Genomic DNA, 25,934 nt, shown 5'->3' with positions numbered 1-25,934 from the left:
TACTGAATTTATACTTTGTAGCACTTACCCCAGACCCATCCCTTACTTTCCATGGTTCTAAGTGACCATATTTGAGATTTAGATTACAATGATCTCTGGTTTGGGGACTCTTGTATAGTATACTCCTAACTAGTGACACGATCTTTCCTCTGCATTGTGTGGAGAAAAGGGTGGAGGCTGGAGATATGTACAGGGAGAAGGAATGACCTCTTCTCCAGTCTCGCTTCATTTTCTCTCCTAGAGGGACTCAGCTGTGATGTGCCTAGGTGTCTAATCCATGTGCTTCTTCTTCCCCTTTAATCTGGAGTAATGCGGTTAGATTTAACATGACATTGTCGGAAATAAAAATCTCTCCCCTAATCTGTTATCCTTTCCTGGGTTCAAAGAAGGGAAGGTGGAAGTGAGGCAGTAAGCGGGTTAAGGATCAGGGGAGGCTGCTCGCTCCGTCGTCCAAGGAGTGTTGCCTCTTCCAGCAGCAGGGGCGGCATTAGTGGCGGCTGGTGAGACAGTGACCCCAGCCATCCTCTGCTCCTTTCAGACGCGTTCGGCAAAGCCTCCCTGCAGCACTGCATTGGCTTGTCGGTCCTGCATGACATCAGAGAGGATGGGAGAGAGCCGACAGGGCGCAGGCGCTGGAAGTGGGGAGGGGAGAAGCTCCAGCCCCCGGCTCGTCGAGATCACACCGCCTCAGCATCCCCATCCCTCCGCTCTGACCGTAGGCGCTCCAAAACCTCGCGCCCTCCCTTCCAGCTCTGCAGCCCGCACGGGCGGCATCCTGAATCGTCCTCCGCATTCTCCTCCACCCCTTCCTTAGCAGCTACTACCTCCTCCTCCTTCTCCTCCTCCTTCCAAAACGCAGCCCGAGTCAGGGGACCAGGGGGAAGCTGCAGAGCCAGGAACGCTTGCAGCCAGCCCTTCCCCCTTCCAGATCGTAGCCTCCCTCGCCTCCTCTTCATCCTCCTCCTTCTCTTCTTCACAGTCCTCCCCTCTCACTCCTTCTCCTTCTTTGGCTCCTTCTCCTCTCCTTCCTTTTCTCGCTCCTGCTCCTTCTCCTCTCCCCACACCCCAGAGCCAACACCATGTCCGCAGGAGGAGATTTTGGGAACCCATTGAGAAAATTCAAACTGGTCTTCCTGGGGGAGCAAAGCGGTGAGTACCTGGTTTATTTACCAGGGTTGGAAGCTAAGTCTGGTGCCACTTTGGATTCTCTCCCACTCCCTTCCATCCCTCAACCTCCCTGCAGTTGTAGTGCACACCTTTCCTTCATCCTTGGGCTCCCCCCCACCCCCGCCCCCACCCTGCACCTTACCCTGGCCCCCCTCTTCCCACACACAAAGGAAATCAAACGCTAAGAGTGGCCCCTGGGCACGAGGGTGGTCATGGAGGTGGGAGCAGACGGAGGAAGGGCAGGGAGGTAGTGGGAGATGGCTTCAGTCGGGAGACTGACTCAGACTGGCGACTGGAAATGGACCCCAGATCTGCTGATCTTTTTGCATAGTGCGGCAGCTCGTGCTGCACTCTGGAATGGGCTCAGCTCCGGGCTGGGGAGGGAGTGGGCTTGGGGCAGCCGGATCGCCTTTTATTCCAACCCTCGGGCTTGGGGTCAGGGGTGCAGCCTGATCGCGTTTGGGATAGGGGAAGGGTGGAGATGGGGAAGGGCGGCGTGTCGGAGACTGAAATGGTTGGTGGTGTGCCCCGACGTGGGAAGGTGGAGAGTGTGCAACTGGCCACCCTTAGCTCCTACGGCTAGCGCCCACAGGATCTCAAGCGTGGCTGCTTCGAGGCACGGAAGAAAGCTGTAGAAACCAGAAGGAAAAGAATGTTAACCCCTATGCCCCCCACCTCCACCCTCCCTCGTCAAAATTGGATTCCGGGAAAGAAGGGGGAAACCGCATGAAACTTGCTGATCATTCTGCCCTCCAGGAAGATGGAAAAGCCTGGGGTTTGAGGAAGTAGCTTCAACATTAATCTCTTGCCTCTCTCATCTCAAACTGGACCTAGAAGGTTCTAGTATTGGCCATCACTTCTTGCCTTGTGTTTCTTTGCTAAAGGTTCAAGGTGGGGATGAAAAGGACATTGATTGTTTCTTACCTCTCAGGCCTTTAAGCACTAGAGGGGCCCTGAGGAAGTCTGGAAGAAGAGAAGATTTTATTGGGGGGGGGGCATCAGGTGGGGAGAGTCAGACTGCTCCCAAGAGATTTGTGCTGCTTTGGCTCTGCAAAGAAAGGAGAGGAGACACACCCTGGTCCTTCCACCAAGTGTGTGAGCATGTCATTCCTCCCTGCCACCTCTCATCATAAATAACAGAGAAGAAAACATCTCTAGGGGAGGGTGCAGGGAGGGAGAGGGAGATGGAGATGGAGATGAAGATGGAGATGGAGATGGAGATGGAGATGGAGATGGAGATGGAGATGGAGATGGAGATGGAGAAGAAGGAGAACAGCCAGTTTCCCAGATCTGACTAGAGATGACCAGCTAAATCTACTGCTTCTCTTGCCTACTCTGCCTCAGGAGGGGCTGCCCCTCTATTTGGCTCTTGGCCTGTAAAAGCCAATTTTCTGTTGCAGAATGACAAGAGCAGTTTCAGTAGTCATAGGCTGGAGAAAGGGAACAAGAGATTGTGTGTGTGTGTGTGTGTGTGTGTGTGTGTGTGTGTGTGTGTGTGTGTGTGTGTGAGAGAGAGAGAGAGAGAGAGAGAGAGAGAAAGAGAGAGTGGATAGAAAGAGTACTGCCCTGAGATTTAAGGGCTCTTGGGCTCTAATCCTGGAACTACTAGCTATGTGACCTTGGGGAACAACCTTCTGGGCCTCTGTTTCCTCATCTGTAATGTCAGCGGTTAAGCTAGGAGATCTCTTAGATTTCCTTCCATCTCTGATTTTCCATGACCCTTTTTGAGGGAAGTTATATGAAGGATGAGTGTTTGGTTTGGTTTATGATTTGGTACTGTTATCTGAGAAAGGAATGTGAAGGACCAGCAGTGTTTGGGAACTGGATCCCAGGATATATCTGCATTTCCATGGAAAAGGCCAGAAGAAGCCTGGCCAAGATTAGGCCAGGGGTGGTCTTTCAGCTCAGAGCATCAATGAACTATGTGAATGGTGTGTCTCACCCCCAGCCTCTACCCAAAGTCCTCATTTTATCCTTAGCATCACTCCTATCAGCATGGATGGAGCCAATCCTCTTCTTCACTGATGTTTGATATTTTGTGCCCGGATAAGGGACAGAGCCCATTGACAGCTCAGAGTGGGTGTGGCAGTCTGCGGCCCTGGGGCTGAGAGACAGCTATCCACCCAGGCTCCTGGATGCATTTAAAACTGAGCACAGGCAGGGGACTGAAACTCCTTTCAAATGGCATCAGGAACAAGACTTGGGTGTTTTTTTCCTTGGGCCCAAGTTGACATTTCTACTGCCGGAGGGATAGGAGCTCCGTGAGTGGAATTTTTCATCTTCCCCCAGACAACATTTTCACTGAGTTGGGCTTTCTTATTCTCTCACTGGAAGTAAATTCTCTCCAGCTTGGGATCTGCTCTGTTCATCTGGGATCTCTGGTCTAGGCTGTCTGAGGAAAGGGAGTTTCCATCTGAATTAGACATTGTATAAGGGAGGCAATGTGTTGTTGGGGGAAGAGTGCTGTATTTGAGGTCAAAGTCTGTAGGTTCAAATCCTAGTCCTCTTACCTTTCTGACCTTGGGCAAGTCACCCTTCCTGCATCTCAGTTTCCTTGTCTGTAAAGTGTAGGGATTAGACTAAGGAGCCTCTGAGGTTCCTTCTAGTCCGTGGCTGTATATTGCAGCATGGCACCAGAAATATCCTAAGGGGAAAGGTATTTGAGCCTGAGTTTGGAAAAAACCTCCATCTCATTTCAGCAACCCAGTGTGGGAGAAAGCTTGGTAAACTCCTTATATCACTGAGTATAGAAGAGTTTACAATGTTAGTCTGGGCAAGGGACTTCAAAGAATATTCATTCACACTCAAATGACTCCCTTATTTTGCAGGTTAAGAAATTTAAGCTCATAAAGGTGAATTGGCCCAGGTCACAAGGTCAAGTTAACAGCCAGGATGAGAGTCCAGATTTCCCAATTCCTGCTCCAGTGGCTCTCTAGCTGGTACCAAGTCCTGGGGCCTTTAGATGACCTTGACTTGGGAAAAGGACAGAGACCAAGAGAGGCAGAAAAGATAAGGAAATCCGTAAGTAAGAGATGGAAGGCTAAAGATAAAGAGAAATTAAGAGAAAACAGAGGCAGAAAAAAAAAGATGAATGAAGAGATAACTTTCAATTAAGAAAACTGTTTTAAAGATTTTAAAAGAATTCTGTGTGTAGGGCATAACCCACTCCCCAGGACAGGGTATGCCCACCAGGTTTTAGGAAAATCAACAAAGTGAGCAAATAGAAAAATTTGAAGGTAATCATTTACATTTCAAAAAGCCCTCCTTCAATAATGGGGTGCCTTTAAACAGTTCCCATAGCCCTTTTACATGTTAATTACTTGGCTGAGAAATGGGGAATGAAGAGGACAGAACATTAAAGACCTCTCAGAAATGTAAACAAAGAAATATACACTGGGGTATGGTGAAAGCACTAAACTGAGATCCCAGGGACCTGGAGCCTAGTTCTATTTCTGCTCTTAAATAGTTTTATGACCTTGGGCGAGTCACCTAGTCTCTCTGAACCTTAATATCCTCATTCGTGTAAATGAAGAGGTTCATTTCAATGATTCAGTTGAGTTCAGAGTAAGCTATTAAATGCCTGCTATGTGCAAAATATTATGCTAGGTATTAGGGTAAACAGAACACTGAAATAGTATCCAACATAAACGGATTTATGTTCTACTGGAGGATACAACAGATTGATAGGTAGATGAATGGATGTATAGATAGATGGATAGATAGATAGATAGATAGATAGATAGACGGATAGATAAATAGATAGATAGATAGATAGATAGATAGATAGATAGATAGATAGATAGATAGATAGACAGACAGATTGATAGGGATAGATAGGAAAAAGATAGATGATAGAAAGATAGATAAATAGATGGCTAGATTGATATAAAGATAGGTAGATAGATAAGACTTATGGATAAATAATGGACAGATCAATAGATGGAAAAATAGGCAGGTAGAGACAGGTAGATAAGATAGACAAACATAGATAGATGATAGATAAGTAAATGCAAAGAATATTCAGTATTACAAAAATAATTTCAATAGAAAAAAATTACAAACACCAGGAAGACCTCATGTAAAAGGGGAGCACTTTAGTAGTGCTTGGAAGGATGCAAGAATTCCCTGAGTTCAAGGTAAAGAGGGTGTGCATTCCAGATATGGGATACCATTTTTTAAAAAATCAGAAGGAATTTCTAAGAACTCTTACAGCTCTTAAATTTTCTATTCTATCCATATTCTAATTCTCCATAATAAAGAGCATGGATGTAGTCTTCTTCTAATATATATAAGAAGAAGCCTGGAATAGATTAGGAAAAGGGCTGTGGCTGTAACAGTCAGTTTTAGGAATACTCAGGTTTGAATCCCCACTCTACCACTTATCATTTATAATAATTTGAGCAAGGAAGCTAGGTGGTTAAGGAGAGAGCACTAACCCTGAAGTTAAGAAGACTTGAGTTCAAATATGACCTCAAACACTTCCTAGTTTTGTGACTAAACAAGTCCCTTAATCTCTGTTTCAGTTTCTTCATATAGAAAATGAGGATAATAATCCCCTTTATAATTTACCTTTCTACTTCCCAGGGTTGTTGATAGGATCAAATGAGGTTTTTATAAAGTGCTTAGCACAGTGCCTAAATATGTATTCACTATTTAGTGAGGAAGATATTTATTGTGCAAACTCTGACCTTGACTTTTTTTGGTTTGGGGTATAATCTGTTGCTTTCTTGGAAACAAGGAATCATTCCATTTATCATAGATAGGTCTCGTTTATGCATTTTGCCTTATTTACAATAGATCAATAAATGTTTGTTGACTTGAATTGATGTTCCTGATTGGTGCTAATGGAAGGAGCCAGAAATCCACAGGTCACAGAATTCTCTATTTTGGCCATTTCTCTTAAATTTCTTTTAAAAGGTTTAGGTTTTGAACCTGGGAAAATGGGAGGAAGAGGAGCAATTTAGGGAATTAGATAATACAATTGGACAATTAGGTCCTGAATGACCAAGTTAATTAGATGTATTGAGTTATTCACAGAGTGCTTAGTAGTGGTTGAAGAGTCAGTCAGCAAGCATTTATTAAGCATCTATTATGTGTTAGGTTCTGACTAAGCACTAGGGAGTCAAAGAAGAGCAGAAATCAATCACTATAGGGCATCTAGGTGGCTCAGTGGATAGAGAGTCAGGCCTGGAGATGGGAGGTCCTAGGTTCAAAAATAGCCTCAGACACTTCCTAGTTGTGTGACCCTGGGCAAGTCACTTAAACCCAGTTGTCTAGCCCTTTCTGTTTTTCTCCCTGGGAACCAATAGTTAATATCGATTCTAAGATAGAAGGTAAGGGCTTTAAAAAAAAATCAATCTATCAGTCTATCATAATTCTTAAGACACAGTCTAATGGGAGTTGTTGTGGTTTGGTTGTTTCAGTTGTGTATGACTCTTTGTGATCTTTGGGATTTTCTTGCCAAAGATAATGGAGTAGTTTGCCATTTCTTTTTCCAATTCATTTTATAGATGAGGAAACTGAGGCAAACAGGGTCAAGTGACTTGTCCAGAGTCACATAGCTAGTGAGGTCAAATTTGAACTCAGGAAGATGAGTGTTCCTGACCCCAGACCTGGCACTCTAAACTGAGCTGCCTAATCTAATGGGGAGACAGAATGCAAACCCTATAGACAAACAAGATGCCAACAGGTCTTCTTTGTTTGTAGTGAGTTAAAAGACAAGTAGACCATAGGAAAGAAGAGTTAGAGGAGAACCCCAAGGAGTTCTTCCTTCATTGATGCTATTCAGAGGGGAATAAGGAATAGCTAATGGCTCATTTTACTCCCTATACATTCAAAGTATCCCTGGCCAGAAGAAGTCCTGAAGTGGTGAGACCAAAATGGCAGCATGAAGGAAGACTTCATTCTATTTGCCCTAGGACTCAGAGTGGTAACAAATGACTCAACTGGTACATTATGGGAGAGGACTAGACAGATAGAGATACAGAGCCAGAGTCTGGAAAGAGCCATGCAGATTATCTGCCAATGGCATGTTGCATTCCTCAAGGAAATCTGCTCTCAAGGACTAAGGAATTGGTTAGCCAATGAACATAAGGAATTCTTTTGATGGGAGAGATCAGATTAGCCATTCACATAGTGTCCACCTCCAGAAGATAATGGTATTAGTCATTGTTTTTAGGAGTTAATATCAAACCATTCATTCAATAAATATTTATTAAATGTCTACTTCCTATATGCAATGAAGGGTGTTAAGCAAACACAAATAATATAGGACCCTGCCTTCAAGGAGCTCATAATATAGCAATTATTGTCATTTGGTAATAAATGTTGTAGGGTAGCATACATCTGCTTCCTCAGATGTTTGGTTTGTCTTTTCTCCTGTTGTTTTTTGTTTTTTTCCCCCTAGACTCCCTTACTAAACAGTATACCTTTTGAGGTCAGTCATAAACTTTTTTGAGGTTCTTAAACATAGTGAATGTACTGATTTGATTTTGGAGAATATTTAGCATTTAGCATCTAATCCTGTCTGCATGGGAGTTACAATTATTATACACTTCTCTCAGAATTCTCAGTTTGCTTCAAATATCAGATACACTCTCGTACATGGATAAGTCTTTTCCCGATTCTTCAGGTGTAAGTGCCTCTCTCTTTCAAATTTATTGTTGTGTATTTCAGTCTGATCCAACTCTTTGTGATCCCATTTTATCCTGTTTAGGGTTTTCTTGGAAAAGATATTGGAGTGGTTTGACACTCCTCCAGAGCATTTTTATAGATGAGGAAGTGAGGCAAATAGTTAAGTGACTTGCCCAGGGTCACCCAGCTAGTAAATATCTAAAACTGCATTTGGACTCATGATGATGAGTCTTTCTGATTCCAAGCCCAGTGTTCTACCCACCCTCTTTCAAATTACCTTATGCTTATTTTGCATCTCTTTTGTACTAATTAATATGTACATTCAGTGTTTCCCCTAATAAAATATAACCTCCTTGAAGTCCAGGAATATTTTATCTTTGTATCTCCGGCACCTCACATGGTATTTGGTACACAGTAGATATCTAATCAATATTGATTGATTGATGAAATGACAACAAATTAAAGGAGACCAATTTGGGGCCAAAAATAACCTCTTCTTTCCTATCTGCTAATTCTTTGTATTGAGACACATTTTTTTCCATTTGAAGACATTTTTTAAAGGCCAACCATTTTAGTATTCATCCTACTCAGTGCCCATTTGATATGAAAGTCCCAGATTTTTTTTTCTCGCTGCCTTAGCTGCTCTCTCTATAAAACAGGGGAAAAGATTTTATTCCTTTGTCATTTTGTTCCATAGAAGCATAAGGAGAGTATATCTGATAACAAATTTAAAGAGGGAAAGGGACTGTATATGATAAGATGGTGTTGTAAAGATGGTGTTGAAGGATAGAAGCATAGGCTTATCTTTGGCCCTGAGAGGTCACTCAGTTAGTCCCTGAGCCTTAAGGAATGGCTACACCTAAACCATACTGATTAGCTTGCAGAATCCCAGAGCAGGAAGAAATGAATCCATTTCTGCCTATAGATGGTGACTTTTAAGGGCTTCCAGAGAAGGAAAGGCCTTCCCTTGAGAACCCGTTACACTATACTTTGGCTTCCTCCATGATTGGGAAGTTCTGCCACGAACACTCAAATTCATGCTCTGTCTATATTTCTGCCTCGTGTATTCAGCCCTTGGCCGAAAAGAAGAGCTGCTCATCTCCAAGGTGTAGCCCTCACCCTTGTGAACTTTTCAAGTCAGGAACTGGGAGTGAAGAGGAACACTTTAATTGACAAATATTTCTTCTTCTTTTTTTTTAACCCTCACCTTCTGTCTTAGAATGCACACAGTATCAGTTGCAAGACAAAAGAGCAACAAGGCAAGTGATTTGCCCAAGGGCAAAGAGTCAGGAAGAGTCTGAGGTTATGTCTGAACCCAGGACCTCCTATCTCCAGTCCTGGCCATCTATACATTGAGCCACCCAGCAGTCCCAGACATGCATTTCTATGAATCTCACTATGTGTGCAGCCCATCTATTCATGTGGATGAGAGGCATCAAATTTGCTGTCAGAACCAGATTAAGAAGTCATTGGGAAATGTTTACCAAAATAGAAATATAACATGACACAGACAATGTTAATTTCTAGTTTTCAAAGTCAATAGGCCTACAGGAATCTGTTTCTCTTTGAGTTTGTCACCATTGGTGGAGATCACAATGTATTCAAAACTTCTCATTCAATGTAATTCTTATCCTTGTCCCATCATCCCATAAATTCTACTTAAAGAATTAATCCTATTGGAATAAGCCTAAAAAGTAGGATTTGAACCAAAATCCTCTGACTCCAGGGGGTAGAGTTCTTTCCATTATGCCACAACCCCTCCCTAGTTTAGAGTGGTCTAGGGAGGGCTCTACAGTTTCAATCCCCTTCCCTGAGGGGAATGAATCTGGAGACTTGGCCAGGAAAATGAGGCTGGCTTAGCTTTGGTTGCTGAGGGCTTCTTGCTGGGAGCTTCCTCATCTCTAGCTGTTTCCAAGCTGTAGTTGGGTGGTCCTGATGCTTTTGGAAGGAGAAGCAGGGAAGGGTTGCAGGGAGTGTGGAGGGAAGTGCACAGAGAAAAAGAATCTTGCATTTTAATTTGTGCATCATGAAAATTAAACTGTACTTGGTATTAGGGGAAATCAAGATAATTGATACTAGAGAACAGACAAAGCAAGAAGAGAAAAACTTTAAAAATGGAGTTTGTCTGTGTAAAAGTAAAACTAATTATAGTCATATGGTGTCTGTTTACATGAATTGCTTACCATTTAAACCAAATTACTGTGCAGCAAAATTACATTTATGTGTATACTTAAATGTCACATAACTTTGCTGTAAGTCAGTTCATGTCTTATAGTTTGTTGCTAATAGAGCCAGGGTTTTGCTCAGGATCTGATTCCTTCCTTCCTTCCTTCCTTCCTTCCTTCCTTCCTTCCTTCCTTCCTTCCTTCCTTCCTTCCTTCCTTCCTTCCTTCCTTCCTTCCTTCCTTCCTCCTTCCTTCCTTCTTTCCTTCCTTCCTTCCTTCCTTCCTTCCTTCCTTCCTTCCTTCCTTCCTTCCTTCCTTCCTTCCTTCCTTCCTTCCTTCCTTCCTTCCCTCCCTTCTCCTCCCTTCTTCCTTCCTTCTTCCCTCCTTCCTTCCTTCCTTTCACTTTGATAATCATATTTCATTATGGTTGAATATAATTGGTTCCGTGTAATGTATTCAGTATAATTGATTTCCTTTGCAATCCTCTGTATTTCATTTTATGCTTTAAAATTATTATTCTAGGAAGAGATGTGTATATTTCACAAGATGGTTCAGCACACACAAAAAGGTTCAGAACCCTTTCACTATAGTGAATCTGCTCTCCTTGAGGACAAGGACTTGTTTTGTACTTTATTGTATCCTCCCAAGCCTCATCCTCTACCCTGACAGATATTAGATAAATAGTGGATGGTTAATAGGTACTGAATGAATGGATGGATGGAGGAACAAAAATTGCTGACTTCTCAAAAGTGAATAAGCATTGGGCAGAATGTTAAAGAATGAAACAGTTAAAGGTAGAACAGCAAAATTCATGATGGTAGGTGCTGACAAATGTCAAAAGTGAAAAGATACACATTATCCTTGCAGGTAGTCTTTTACACAAACAACTTGGGTTAGAAATTCCAAGCATTTCATTAAATAACTCAACTTCTTAGAGTTGGGGGTGGAGCATAGGGTGTGGCATAAGTCTGACCACAGAAAACTTTGCCCTATTCTCCACCTTTCTGGGGATCTGTTTAAATGGGTTATTCAAAGCTAATTCCTCATTTGGGCTTGGTTTTTTAGATTCCATCCCTTTTTATAGAAAGTAGTATTTTACAGAGAGCTAATATGGCCTTCCCTGACATGGCTGCTGAGAGGTGGCCATTTGATTCAGATGAAGAATAACAGCATTTGGGGACTTCAAAGGTCAATAATGCCCCAAGTTTAAGAGAAGTGTTCAAGTGGAGGAAAATCTTCTGATTGGAAAAGGTCAGTCATAGCAATGTCACATTGAGAACTATAAGACATATGAAGTCATGATCTTTCTTTTTCTTTCATTCTTGCTCTTCCTTCCTTCCTTCCTTCCTTCCTTCCTTCCTTCCTTCCTTCCTTCCTTCCTTCCTTCCTTCCTTCCTTCCTTCCTTCCTTCCTTCCGATGCAGGAGGCCCCAGTCAGTGTTCAGGGAAGGCTTTTGGGGATAGTAGAAAGTAATCAAAGACAAGACCCTCTTACTAGGGCTGAAAGAAAGGCTACAAGGGAATTTTTACTCTGTTCCTAGAAGCTTTTGAGACCTGAAATGCCACACAGAAGAGAGGCTTCTGTTTAAAGTAGTAAAGGGAAAGAGAATTTAGATTCATAACTGTTAAGGAGCAGCCATATATCTAATTGCACCTCTGTGTTTGTATTTCTGCTCTTAATATTTCCAGAATGCATTTAGAATTTCCTCAGAATTGTGTATCACCTTTTAAAGTATAATAATTTGTGATTAGTTAATATTGATGTCATCGTGTCTTAATTAAAAGTTCCTTTTATAGAAAAAATGTGTAATTGAGTAGGAGAGAATGTTAATCTATATTTTTCAATTAGCCATGTTGGTAGATGCTTAGCTCTTTGGACCATGAGACTGGGTAATGAACGCACTGCTATCCATCTGGTGGCAGCTTATCCAAATTATAGGCCCAGTACCTAGGAGGAAATAAACAGAAATCCAATCTATAAAGTGAAGCCAAATGCCATCTGTGGAAAGGCAGTGGGTTTGTGGAACCTGAAAATCCTGAGATATAATCATGCTTTTTCCTTGAATGTGATGTTTCTTTAGAAGGAAGGTAGAATTATCATTATTTTTATATTTTGCAAAATCTGGTTTAAGGATATGCCTTTAGTAAGGGCACTAGGTGGCTTAGTAGATGAGAGCCAGGTCTAGAGTTGGGAGGATCTGGGTTCAAATGTGGCCTCTGACACTTCCTAGCTATGTGACCCCTGAACAAGTCACTTAACTCTAATTGCCTAGCCCTTGTTATTCTTCTACCTTAGAACAGATACTTAGTTTTGGTTTTTCAGACAGAAGGTAAGAGGTTGTTTGTTTTTTTTTATTTAATTTTTAAAATTTAAAAATTAAAAAAATATATGTAAGTGGGGCAAAGTTTGGTTTTAAGAACATGAAAGTGGCTAGTTGTTTTTTTTTAATTTATAATTTTAAAAAAAGTATACATCTGAACAACAAACTTGAACATTCCTCATAGATAAAAAAGAGTGTATGTGGAGCCCTAAATCTCTAATAGTCTAGCTTGATTGAAAAAATATGTATAAAATATAAAAATAAATATATATAAAACTATATAATATATCAAATGCATATATAAAAATATTTATAGCGACAGCACTGCCTTATTTGTTTGTCACTTTTGAACTTATTTCTGTCCTTTTTGTGTATTTTTTCAATGTTTCATTGTAACTTTTCCCCGTTATATGACCACTTCGGTTACTCCACTCTGTACCTAAAAGGGATACAGTGAGGTTAGCCCAACGACAGTATTCATTTCCATAAACAGAAGTCCTGATTGAAACAATGTAGGAGGAGGAAACTGTCTCACAAAGGAAAGAATGTCAAAGGGCTGTGGGTAAAAGTAACTGCTCTCATAATGCCAGAGGATCCTGGGAAATGGAAGCTACTTTCACCAGAGGAATTCGACTTTTGGAAAATCTGTTGTTGCTGTTGCTGTTAGGTATGTCCAGTTCTTCATTATCCTTTGGACCATAGCATCCTAATGCTGTCTATGGGATTTTCTAGGAAAGATACTGCAAGAGTCTGTCATCTCCTACTCCTGTAGATTAAGGCAAACAGTTTTAAGTGACTTGCCCAGGGTCATACCACTAGTGAATATCAGAGGCTGGATTTGAACTTGGGTCTTCCTAACTCCAGAGCCAGTGCTCTATCCACTGAACCACTCTATCCATCTGGCTGCCCCTACACACAGTAGTTGGGGCAGCCTAGAGTCTAATTAACTAACATAGAGCAACGGATTGCAAGGGATTGAGATTCATATCAGAATGAATTCAATTTCTAGTATGCAAGGCTGAGTCAGATTTATTTATTTATTGTTTTACCTGCTGGGGTCTGTGAGCTTCTCTGTTTCCTCTAATGGCCCAGGTGTTGTCTCAGCTATCTCAGTAGACAAACTGTCTGCTTTAGCTCCTGGAGTTTACTCCTAGGTGAATTCCTCAGACCCTCACTCAGACCACTCTTTGCTTTCCACATAGTTTTAACCAGCACAGTTATCTGTTTTCCAAAATCATGGACGAGTGAGTTAGAAAAGGTGGGATCCAAGCAGGCACACTGGCATTCTCCTGACAAGGAAGGAGATGGAAAAGCTGGAGAACAGCAAACAGCAACCCAGCAACTCAAAACCAGCCCTAGGCTCTGGGGCTTTTGAGGAGGGGAGATTTGCAGACAAATTCTTTAACCTCTCAGGGCCTCAGTCTCCACACCTAGGAGAGGGTTTGGACTCGGGGATCGGTAGAAGGGTCTCCAGGCTGTCAGCCAGTGATTCAGTAATACTATGTAGTAATACTAATCTAATACCTCCTTAGATTTGCAAGAGTAGCACTGATGGGATAATCAACAATATTAATAATAGCAGGCGATTTTAACAATTTATAATAGTATTACATATAAACCATCATCTGTAATAGATGATATTTGAGGGGGTATATTTGATGGATACTAGATAACTCATGGATCAGGTAGTTATCTTCCTTTTGCCTACCCTCCTCCCTTTGTACCTCCCTCTTCAGAAGCCTTTCAGCCTCCCCTCCCACCTTCTTCAGTCTCCCTCAAGTCACTCAGTGTGAGCTGTGAAGTTTCAATGAAATAGTTCTTTTTGGTAGACATAAAGCATGTAACAAAACAATATTATAATTATATGTAATGTAGAATATATTCTCCATATAGCTTATAATAAAATTATATGTCCTATATTACATATAGAAATAATAAATCTTATAAAATGTATATATTATATAAGAATTAATATATTCTAAAATTGAAATTATAGAATACATAATATATGCTATATTAAAATTATAAATAGTTGTATATAATGTGTAACATAGTCTAAATATATGTGGCCTATAATAGAATTACAAATAATTAAGTTTAAGGTACATAGAGCATGTAATAAATTCTATATCATATGTAATATATTATGTATGCATCTAATATATAATAAAACCATAAGAAAATTATATATAATAAAATATATATAGCTGATAATTAAATTATATGTGTAATATATTTGTATAGGGTATATAATAAAATCATACTTATATAATATACAATATATTCTATATACATATAGCCTATAATATAATTGTGAAGAATTATACATGATTCATATTATATCACATATAGCATAATCATAAATTATATGTAATACGTATAAGAAAATTACAATAAATATATTCTCTCTACATATAGTCTGTAATAAAGTTATAAATAATTACATATGATATATAAGATATTGCCTATAGTATAGAATAATGTATATGCATATATAATGAAAAATGATGTAACTATAATATGGTTAGATATGTTATAGTCTATTACATATGCATATAAAAACATATTTATATTTGATGCATACTATATTACTTATAGTATAGGACTGAATACTATATATGCATATGATATATGATATAATTATAATATAATATAATTCTATGTAGCTCAGCATATTATATATACATATAGCTTATAAAAAAGTATAGATTTATATATGTTTACTATATTATCTATAGCATACAATGGCATAATATTTACATAAAGTATATGATATAATCATGATATAGTTACATGTAAGATATAGTATATCACATACATAAAACCTATAATAAAATTATAAACAATTATATATGAGGTATACTATATTACTTATAGTATATATTAAATTATATATAAGATGTGATATATCATAAAGCATATAATAAAATCATATATATGATATATTATATGGAATTATATTCTATATTAAATTATATGATTATAGATAATAATATGAACTATAAACAAGTCCATCAGAAAAGATTATACTCTGTTAAGGAGGGATGGTGTACTTTGGAAAGATTCCCAGTTCTAAATGGTTAAACTTTTTTTTTAAAGAGATAGATAATAGGTAACATTTGTGTACCACTGTCCTACTTTACATACATTCTATCCTCTGAACCTCAGAACAGATTTATTATTATTTTACAGGTGAGAAAATTGGGACTCAGAGATATAAGAGAGTTGCCAAGGCTAGTTTTGGTGTTTAAATTGTCAGCTATCAAAGGAAACTCCCGTTGTTTTTTTTTTTAATGATTTGGGAGATTTCAAAGAGCTCAGATTTTATTTTTTGGTGGGGGTGAGGAGGTAAGGGAGAACTCTTTCAGTTAAGGACAAAATAATCACAGTATGAAAAAACTGATTTAGGGTAGAAGTTGGAGCTAACAATACTAGGTGATGTGTCCTTTGCTGTTTAAACCAGTGGTGATTAAAAGGGTTCAAACTGATGCCTGACCATGTCCAAGAGAAGCACAAAAACCCTCCTACCTCCACCCAGAGTCCATGGCCCAATTTGTGCTAAGATGGATGGAAATGTTAAACCTGTGGGCAGAGGTTGCTAAAGTGGATGGAGGATAGAGCGAGTGTCCTTGACTTAATTGGGCCAGATCCATTTTCTCCCTCACAGCTCCCAGGGAAACTCTCTTACAGGTCAGGGATATGCAGCTTACAGCAACAGCTGAGGCTTTCTGCAATGGATAGAGTCTGGCCTTCAGAGCTTCTGGGGGTGGGGGACTGAGCGGAGGGGGTTTTGTGGGGGAGGGGGGCAGGAAGGAAGGACAGAAAAGGGAATAAAGGAAAAGAGAGTGTGTTTCCAATAAGAGAGGAGCTTCTGTGTGATCAGGGGTTAAAAAAAAAATCCTTATGATAACAAGTCCTCACTAGATTAAGAAAAGAATTGGGTCCTGCTTTGGGCAGACAGTGGTAGAAATCAACCAAGTTTGGAAAGATCCTGTAGAGTCCTGGGGGGAGGTCTTATTGGGATCCAGTATTTCTGATTCTCTCAAATCTAACTGAATTGAAGAAATAATTGTATTGGGGAAAGAATGGAGTCAGAAGAACTGAGTTCAAATTCTAGGTTTTTTACATGGTGAGTCCCTGGGCCTCATCCAGAAAATGAGAAGTTTTGACTAGAATGATTTCTAAGCTCTCATTCAGCTCTGATCTATGGTCTTATTTTCCTATCAACTACTAGACCATATGATCTGATAACTAGAGATTCTAAGAAAAGGGTTAGAGGGGGAAAGCTAGGTGATTCAGTGAATAGAGTGAGAAGTTCTAGGTTCATGTCTTTCCTCAGACACTTACTGGACAAGCCACTTAACACCCATTGCCTAGCCCTGACCATTCTTCTGCCTTGGAACCAATATACAGTATTGATTCCAAGATGAAAGATAATAATTGAAAAAGAAAAGGGATGGAAGCCCAAGCACCAAGTGAGCATGTTAGATCCCCAAATGATACCTGTTACCCTGATGATCAGGGATGGCGGTTACAAAAACAATACCTTCCATTCCTAGTGCACTTTATAGTATTCAGAATAATCCAATGGGCATTCAGTAGTTCCTGAGAGAAACTCCTTGAGGTCAGCAGGATCTCTGGGGTATTTATCTTACAGGATTGTTGTGGAGCTCAGAAGAGATAATATAAGATGTGTTGCACAAACATTAAAGCAGTATATAAATGTCATGATTGTTGTTATTCCCACTTTAGAGGTTATTAAATTCATAGCTGTGAATTTAAGGGAGGCATCTTGATCAGTGGTTAAGAGCACTCAGCCTGGAATCAGGGAAGAACTTGCTGAGTTCAAATCCAGCTTCAGACACTTCCCAGCTGTATGAACCTGGGCAAGTCCTTTAATCTGATTGTCTGATAAAAGGATTTACTAGATCCACAGGAGGAAATGGCAAATCACAGCAGAATCCTTGCCAAAAAAATCCCATGGACAGCTATGGTTCACGAGGTCATGAAGAGTCTGACATGAATGAGCAATTGAACAACAACAAAATTTATAGCCATAGAAACCAATAAGCCAATAATCTATTGGCTGTTGCTGTCTTCCCCCACCCTCCCCAATTCCCTCTCTGGTAGAATCCCCAGATCCCTTTCAGGCTCAGCTCAAGCATTGCCTTCTACATGAAGTCTTTCTTGAGCCTCCCCACTGCACTAGCCATCTCTAAAAATTATTTTATGTCTATTTTTATGCTCTCTGTGTCTTTGAAACCCTTTCAATGATCCTTCCTGTTATCAAGGATTTTAACCCCCTTCTTGGTCCTCATTATATATGTACTTGTCTCTCAGAGATAACTAGGAGTGTAGTGGATAGAGTGCTGGTCCTGGAGTCAGGAAGACCTGACAGATAAAAATCCAGCCTCAGATACCTACAAGTTGTGTGGCCTTGCGCAAGTCATTCAACCTCTGCTGCCTCACTGTCCTCAAATGTAAACTGGGGATAATAGCATCACCTACTTCCTAGGATCAAATGAGATAATAACAATGCCTGGCACATGGGAGGTACTTAATGTTTGTATCCTTGCTTTCTGCCTTCCTTTTCCAGACATTATAAATTATTTGAGAGCCGAAACTGTTTGACTCTTGTCTTTGTAATCCTGGAGCCTAGTAGTAGTCTGTCTAATATAATAATAATAATATAACTATTAATAAATAGTTAACATTTAGATAGAGCAAAGTACTTTACAAATATTATCTCATTTGCAGCCCTGGGGGGAGTTGCTATTATTATCTCCATTTTGGGGTAGATAGGTGGATCAGTGAATTGAGAGCCAGATCTAGAAAGGGAAGGCCCTAGATTCAAACCTTTACTTCTGACACTTCAGACATTTACTAGTTGTGTTACCCTGGGGAAGTTATTTAATCCCAACTACCTAGTCCTCACCATTTTTTTTTGCCTTGGAACCAATTCTTAGTATTAATTCTAAGATGGAAGGTATGGGTTTAAAAATAATTAAAAAAACTATTATCTCCATTTTACAGATGAGTAAACTGATACAGACACAGGCAAAGTTACTTGTCCAGGGACATAAAGTTTGTAAATGTCTGATGCCAAATTTGAACTCCATTCTTCCTGACTCTAGGTCTAGTGCTCTATTTGCTCTGCCACCTAGTGCTACGCTAGTGCCCCACAGGAGGACAACAAGTACTTGCTTAATATTAGTTGTTGAATTGATTTTTCCCAAAGTTACACAGTAAGAGGCATAATGCAGATTAAATCCAAATCTTCACTGTCTCATTCCTTTATTATAAATATTATATTAAAGTATTTAATAAAGTATTTCTATTAAAATACTGTACAAAGTATTTAAAGCATTTTATAAAATTAAAGTATTATATCAACTTTATTAAGTAAGCATGTGTTGATATGCAAAGGATAAGAGAGGTGGTGAGGGAACCACTTTCAAACTTAGAGCAGGGATTCTTAACCTTTTTTATGTTATAGATCCCCTTAGGTAGAGCCCCTGAACCATATCTCAGAGTTGGGTTTTTCTTTGTTTTTTGAAGCCAGATCTCCCTATCTCCCCTAGGCTGGATATAGAGTAGCCACTCATCGATGGTCCAGTACAGTATTGATAACATGGGCTTAATCTGTTCTGTTTCTCATCTGGGTGGCTTCTGACTCTGGGCAGCCCAATAGTCCTTTGCTCCTATTAGTGCTGACCTCAGTGCCAAAACCCAATTGGCAGCTCAGAACTCCTGAACACAAACAACCCACCAACCTCAGTCTCCCTACAGTAAGAATTATAGATATCTATGGCTATTCCAGGCCAGAATAATGCCTTTAAGTAATTGAAGGAAATGCTAAATTTCAGTCAGTAGTTAGTGAAAATAATTGCACACACACACACACACACACACACATGCACACACATAGAAATAGACAGAAGATAGATAGATAGTTTGATAGGGATATATAGATAAAACAGGTATATAGAGATAAAAAGATATATATATATATGGATAGATGGACAGATTGATAGAAAGACAGACATATAGGCAGGCAGAAATTTAGACAGACAGATAGATAGATGATAGATAGATAAATAGGTGTAGATGGATAGATAAAAAGATATAGATGGATAGATTGATAGATAGACATATAGGTAGGCAGATAGATGATAGATAGATAGATAGATAGATAGATAGATAGATAGATAGATAGATAGATAGATGGATGGATGGATAGAGAGATAGAATGATAGATGGGTAGATAGATAGAAGGATAGATGGATAAGTGGATAGAAAGATAGATGACAGATAGATAGATGGGTAGGATAGATGGATGGTTGGATAGATAGATAGATAGATAGATAGATAGATAGATAGATAGATAGGTATAGGTGGATAGATAAAAAGATAGACATATAGGTAGGCAGATAGATAGATAGATAGATAGATAGATGGATGGATGGATAGATGGATAGAGAGATAGAATGATAGATGGATAGATGGGTAGATAGATAGAAGGATAGATGGATAAGTGGATAGAAAGATAGATGACAGATAGATAGATGGGTAGAATAGATGGATGGTTGGATAGATAGATAGATAGATAGATAGATAGATAGATAGATAGATAGATAGAGATAGGTAGATCAAAAGACATAGGCGGATAGATAAAAAGATAGATACATAAATGGATAGATAGATGGATAGACTGAAAGATAGACAGGTAGGCAGATAGGTAGATAGGCAGATGATAGGTTTTTTCCCCCCATTCAAGTTCATGGAATATGGGGAATCTATACAAGGACCCAGGTTAGGAATCTCTATGTTAGGGATATGTTTTTTGTTATATATTTTAAATATTCCATTTTTCCAATTATAAGCAAAAGATTGTTAACATTCAAAAATTGTTAGCTTCAAATTCCCTCTCACCTTCTAGAGGTATCCTTTGTTGAGAAAAAGGAAATCTCATAATCCTCATTTTTCCAGCCAGGCTAATTTGGTAAGAGAGAAACCAAGAATTGAAACAACTTTTCTGGTGTAGATGAAAAGGTTCTCAGATGTCCTAGGAGAGGACAGATATAATATACTCACCTGGCAAACCCTGAGTCAAATTGAATCCTCTGACATCCTGTATATCAAGCCCTTTTCTGTTTACTTATCTTAGCTCCTAGTGTTATACCCTGTCCTTGAAATAAATACGCATAGTCAAACAAAACAAAAGATGGATCTTCATCTACACCCTGAGTCAATTATACCCTCTGTGGGAAGAGTGGTAGCTTGCTTTATCATTGGTCTTCAGTCATTGTGGTTAGTCATTGCATTGCTCAGATTTCTTAAGTCTTTCAAATTGTTAATTGTTTGTTTTTTATGTTATTGCTCTTGTACAAATTGTTTTCCTGGTTCTGTTCACTAAATTCTGCTATCAGTTCATACAAGTCTTCCCAGGTTTATGTTGTTTTTTTTTTTAATCCTTACCTTCTATCTTAGAATCAATACTATGTTTTGGTTACAAATTAGAAGAGCAGTAAGGACTGGGCAATTGAGGTTAAGTGACTTGTCCAGGGTCACGTAGCTAGGAAGTATTTGTCCAAAGTCAGATTTGAACCCAGGACTTCCCATCTCTAGGTATGGCTCTCAATCCACTCAGTCACCTAATAGCCCTCTTCCAAGGCCTCCTTTTTTTTGGGGGGGGGTTGTTTTTTTTTAATCTATCCCCTTTATCATTTTTTACAGCTCAAAAGCTCTCACATCTATATACCATAACTCATTCATCCATTCCCCAACTAATAAGCACCATCTTTCCCTACCTACCTTTTTTAAAGCTCAATACAATTTCTTCTTTGATGTCCCCAGTTACTAAGGGCCTCACCTCTTACTCCACCCCATCCACAAACAAAGCACTTGGCACATTTTCATGTATCATTTTATATTATATTTATTTGTACATGGGTCATATTCTCCTAAGAGGCAGCTTAGGTGATTCGATGGATAGAGCACTGGTCCCGGAGTCAGGAAGATTCATCTTCCTGAGTTCAAATCTGGCCAAAGACAATTTTATGACCCCAGACAAGTCATTTAAACTGTTTGCTGTAATATCTGGAAAAGGGAATGACAAGCCTCTCCAGTATCTTTGCCAAGAAAACCTCATGGATGATATCGTCCACAGGGTTACAAAGAGTTAGACACAACTGGAGGACTATACAACTAGATCATGAGACTCATGAAGGAGGGTAAGGATTATGGCTTATGTAAGCTCTACATCTTCCCTAGTACCTAGTCATCAAGCACCTAGAAAACACAGCACTCTACACACAGTAGGTATTTAATAAATGTTTGTTGAGTGAATTTGAGCTGAATGGTCCAACAAAGAGCTGCCCATGTCTAATCCCTAGACATTGTTTTCTCTGCCTCCATCCCGATGTCCTTTACTCCTTTAAGGAAATATTTACATATTCTCTTTCTCTCTCTCTCTCTCTCTCTCTCTCTCTCTCTCTCTCTCTCTCTCTCTCTCTCTCTATCTCTCTCTCTCTCTCTCTCTCTCTCTCTCTCTCTCTCTCTCTCCCTCTCCTCTCCCTCTCTCGTTTTCTCTGTTTCTCTCTCCTCTCTTATCATCTGTCGCTTTCACACACACACACACACACACACACACACACACACACACACACACACACACACACCTCTTCCCCTTCCCCCACACCAATTTTTTCCACCCTTGATTCCCAGGAAAGACTGAGGGATGCTTTGGTACCCCGTGACTGTGACACCACACACCTGGGGCCCAGTGCCAAGGTCCCAGTAGCTCTTACTGGTCCCTTCCCTAGCTGACATACTTGCAGCTGGTTGCTAGGAGACAGTGGCAACCCTGTTTTACATGTATAATACATAACTGCCATTAGGTTTTCACTTTCCCAACAAAAAGGGCCCTTGGAAACATTAAAAAAAAAAAGCAAAGCAAACCTGCATGACTAGTGTCAGTCTTCTTCCTCCCTTTACATTGTTCCTGCCTCCCCAAAGGGTCTGTCCCCCCAGACTCAGAGGTGGGTCCATTCACTTGTACAGGAGCCATTCTCAAGTGCACCCCTACTGCTGACCCCATTGGGTCCTTATTAGCACTCGAATTTTGCTATCAAGTTATCTGTTGTGGCCACAGTGGAGAAAGAGAGGAGAAAGTAATTCAAAAGAAGAGTAGACAGTCTCAACGACTCAATGAAGGACTGGAGACTTGAGTAGTATACTAGTGACATGGAAAGAGCACTGGATTGAGAACATGATCTGGTAGAGGTTAGCTGTATGACTGTGAACAAGTCACTTACCTTCCTTGAACTTCATCTGTGAAATGGGCAGGATTCATACTTGCAAAACCTACCTCACAAGCTCATAGATTTTGAACTGAGAGAGATCTTATTCATCATTTAATTAAATGCATTTATTTTATAATTGAGGAAACTGAAATTCAGAGAGGTTATGACTTTCCCAAGGTAGGAGGCAAACAGCAGTCAGATTCTGCCAGGTCCAGGACCAGCATGGTTTCTCTTAAACCCACCTGGCTCCTGTACCTACCTCACAGGGATGGTGTGAGTAAAGCCCTTTTAACAACAGCTGACATCAATAGAGTCCTTTTAGATGAGCAAAGAGTGCTTTGCCTTAATTATCTCCTTTGAGCTTCACAGCAACCCTATGAGGTATGAAGTACAGATATTATTCTTATGTGCTTGATGAAGAAACATTGTCTTGTCCATAACTGGCAAGTACCAGAGGCAGAATGTAAACTTCAGATGTTTCTGGTTCCAACAGGAGCATATTTGCCCACTGAACCACACTACTTCCATTGTTCTTTAGGCATGAGCAATTATTTTTCTCCATCTACTTCTGACTTATTGTGAGGCTCAAGCAAGGGCAGCTTAGCTCTCCAGACATTAATCCAAGGGGCTAGTTAGTCCTTTAATGTGAGCCTTTCCTAGCTTTAACCCATATGATTCTGTGAAGATGATGACAATCATTTCTGTTCCCTCCTCTACAGCCTTGGAGATGGGAGGTGGGGCAGGGGAATCACCAGCCATAAATGATAAGATTTGGCTAGGGAAGCGGCTTAGAAAGAAAACTAAGAATCCTGGGCCATGGTTGGTCAGCTCAGTTGTTTGGAGCAAGGGACAGTATGAGCAGGATGGGCTTTGGGGGATGAGGGGAGAGACCTGAAATGTGTCTCCGGTGCTCTTACAAGCTATTATTCACTCTTGAACAAGGCATTTTTCTGTACCTGTTTTCGCCACTAGACTAGGTAAGATGTAAAGCTTCCTTCAGCTCTGATATTTTGTAATTCTACATATGGGCGGGATTCTAGCATTCTGAGGATGGGGCTGAGAGTGGACTCTAGAACCCACAACTTTAAAAAATATTTTAATGCTTATTTTTAAACCCATACCTTTCATTTTAAGAACAGTAAGGGCTAGACAGTGGCAATTAAGTGACATGCGCAGTCACACAGCTAGGTGTCTGAGGTAATATTTGAACCCAGGACCTCCTATTTCTTGGCTTAGGCTCTGTATTCACTGAGCCATCTCGCTGCCCTCAAATCCCTATCTTCTAAGTACCATGGAGTTCAGAAAAGAGTCAGAGATGATGAGGGGAAAAAAGTGAAAAATTAGGACTTTTTATTAGGTCCTTCCTTCTCTTAAGTAAGGTTGGGAGAAGGTAGTGCTCTTGGATCTTTCTTTCCTTCCTTCCTTCCTTCCTTCCTTCCTTCCTTCCTTCCTTCCTTCCTTCCTTCCTTCCTTCCTTCCTTCCTTCCTTCCCTCCTTTCCTCCTTCCCTCTCTCCTTCCCGCCTTTCCTCCTTCCCTCTTTCCCTCTCTCCCCCTTTTCCCTCTTTCCCTCTTTTTCTCTCTCCCTTCCTTCCTTCCTTCCTTCCTTCCTTCCTTCCTTCCTTCCTTCCTTCCTTCCTTCCTTCCTTCCTTCCTTCCTTCCTTCCTTCCTTCCTTCCTTCCTTCCTTCTTTCCTTCCTTCCTTCCCTCCTTTCCTCCTTCCCTCTTTCCTTCCCGCCTTTCCTCCTTCCCTCTTTCCCTCTCTCCCCCTTTTCCCTCTTTCCCTCTTTTTCTCTCTCCCTTCCTTCCTTCCTTCCTTCCTTCCTTCCTTCCTTCCTTCCTTCCTTCCTTCCTTCCTTCCTTCCTTCCTTCCTTCCTTCCTTCCTTCCTTCCTTCCTTCCTTCCTTCCTTCCTTTCTTTCTTTCTTTCTTTCTTTCTTTCTTTCTTTCTTTCTTTCTCTCTCTCTCTCTCTCTCTCTCTCTGTCTCTCTCTCTCTGTCTCTCTCTCTCTCTCTCTGTCTCTCTCTCTCTCTCTCTCTCTCTTTCTTCCTTTCTGTCCTTCTTTCTTTCCCAAGTTGGAAGTATAGTGGCCATTTACTGGCTAGTCCCAATAATGATCAGCATTAGAACTTTCTGTTCAGTTTCTAACCTGACCTAGTTTGTCCCTCCTTAACCAGCTGGATTTCTCCCCACGCTCAGATTCTAGAGGCTCAACATATTGGTGTCAGACTTAGTGTGGACATCTAATTGACTTTAGCCTCCCATGTAGCTCAGAACTCCCAACCTCAACCTCATCAGCACCATTATTGACCATAACCACTGTTGTCAGCTTCCCCAGACTGAATTCCCATCCTTAGTATCATGTATCCTGAACATGGTACATGTATTTACCAGGCCTTACAACTCACTATCCATTGATTCTGTGTCCTTTTTTATCCCGTCTTTCCTCACTCTCCTTCTTGGGATCCAAGCCCCTGGAAAGCACTAGGATAGACCTGGGCCAGTTGAACAAAAGCTGCTTGTCTTACAAATTGTTCCTAAGACTGCCTTAGGAGCTACCCAAGCACAGCTCATTGGCCCTGTGAGGGACTCGAGGCTCCACAGGGGAGCTAGCATGGTTTTTAATTATACATTAGTGTTCACCACACTTCCATTTCCTGTCAGGGCCTCCATGGCTGGGTCTGTCAGCTTTCTCTCCTTTGTTCTACCTTTCTCTCTTTGGATTTACAATCCGGTTGCTCCTTGGCCCAATCCCTTTCTCTTCCTTTCCCGTTAGCATCCTCCTCCTTCCTGTCCTCTACTGCAGCTATTTCTGCCCCTCAACAGACTAGAGGATTTTATTTCTGTCTCCCTTATACCTGACCTTTCTTCTATCTCATTACTGATGCAGGTGCCTCCTGAGAACATTGTGAGACCATAAGCAAAGCTTATGGAGGTTAAGCAACCCTACAGATTAAGTGAGAAAAATCTCCCAGCTCCAAAGAGATTTTATCACCCTAATAAAAGGACTTTGGTCAGTCCCACCCCTCCCAGGGTCCCATCAGGGGCGCTTCTGGTGAGGGAGGGCATCATCCTGAGCAAACAGCACCTGTAGCAAGGACTTCAGTAGCCGAGAGAATAACCACCTGTTTTAGCTGTTGAAATTAGGTGGTGCAGTAGGCTGAGTCAGAAAGACCTGAATTCAAATTTTATTTCAGACATTCACTAGCTGCTTACCCCTGGACAAGTCATTAACTACTATTTGCCTCAGTTTCTTTATCCATAAAATGAAGATAATAATAGCATCTACCTCCCAGGTTGTTGTGAGGATCAGAAAAGGTAATAATTGTAAAGCCCTTAGCACCGTGC

The 25,934-nt window shown here is 40.5% G+C and overlaps 1 protein-coding gene across 2 annotated transcripts in view; it reads left to right on the top strand.

The window, feature by feature from the left end:
• The first annotated feature begins 536 nt into the window (after positions 1-536).
• RAB6B (RAB6B, member RAS oncogene family) overlaps positions 537-25,934 on the top strand; it is a 172,454-nt gene continuing 147,056 nt past the window's right edge. For both annotated transcript variants that reach the window (XM_001364609.4, XM_056793629.1), the window contains exon 1: positions 537-1,149. In XM_001364609.4, coding sequence (XP_001364646.1) covers positions 1,080-1,149 — 70 coding nt within the window. In that variant the 5' untranslated portion in view covers positions 537-1,079. The remainder of the gene's footprint in view (positions 1,150-25,934) is intronic.

This window comes from Monodelphis domestica, chromosome 4, assembly GCF_027887165.1.
Source record: "Monodelphis domestica isolate mMonDom1 chromosome 4, mMonDom1.pri, whole genome shotgun sequence".
Classification (NCBI taxonomy): Eukaryota; Metazoa; Chordata; class Mammalia; order Didelphimorphia; family Didelphidae; genus Monodelphis; species Monodelphis domestica.
This window is presented reverse-complemented; position numbering and strand designations above follow the sequence as displayed.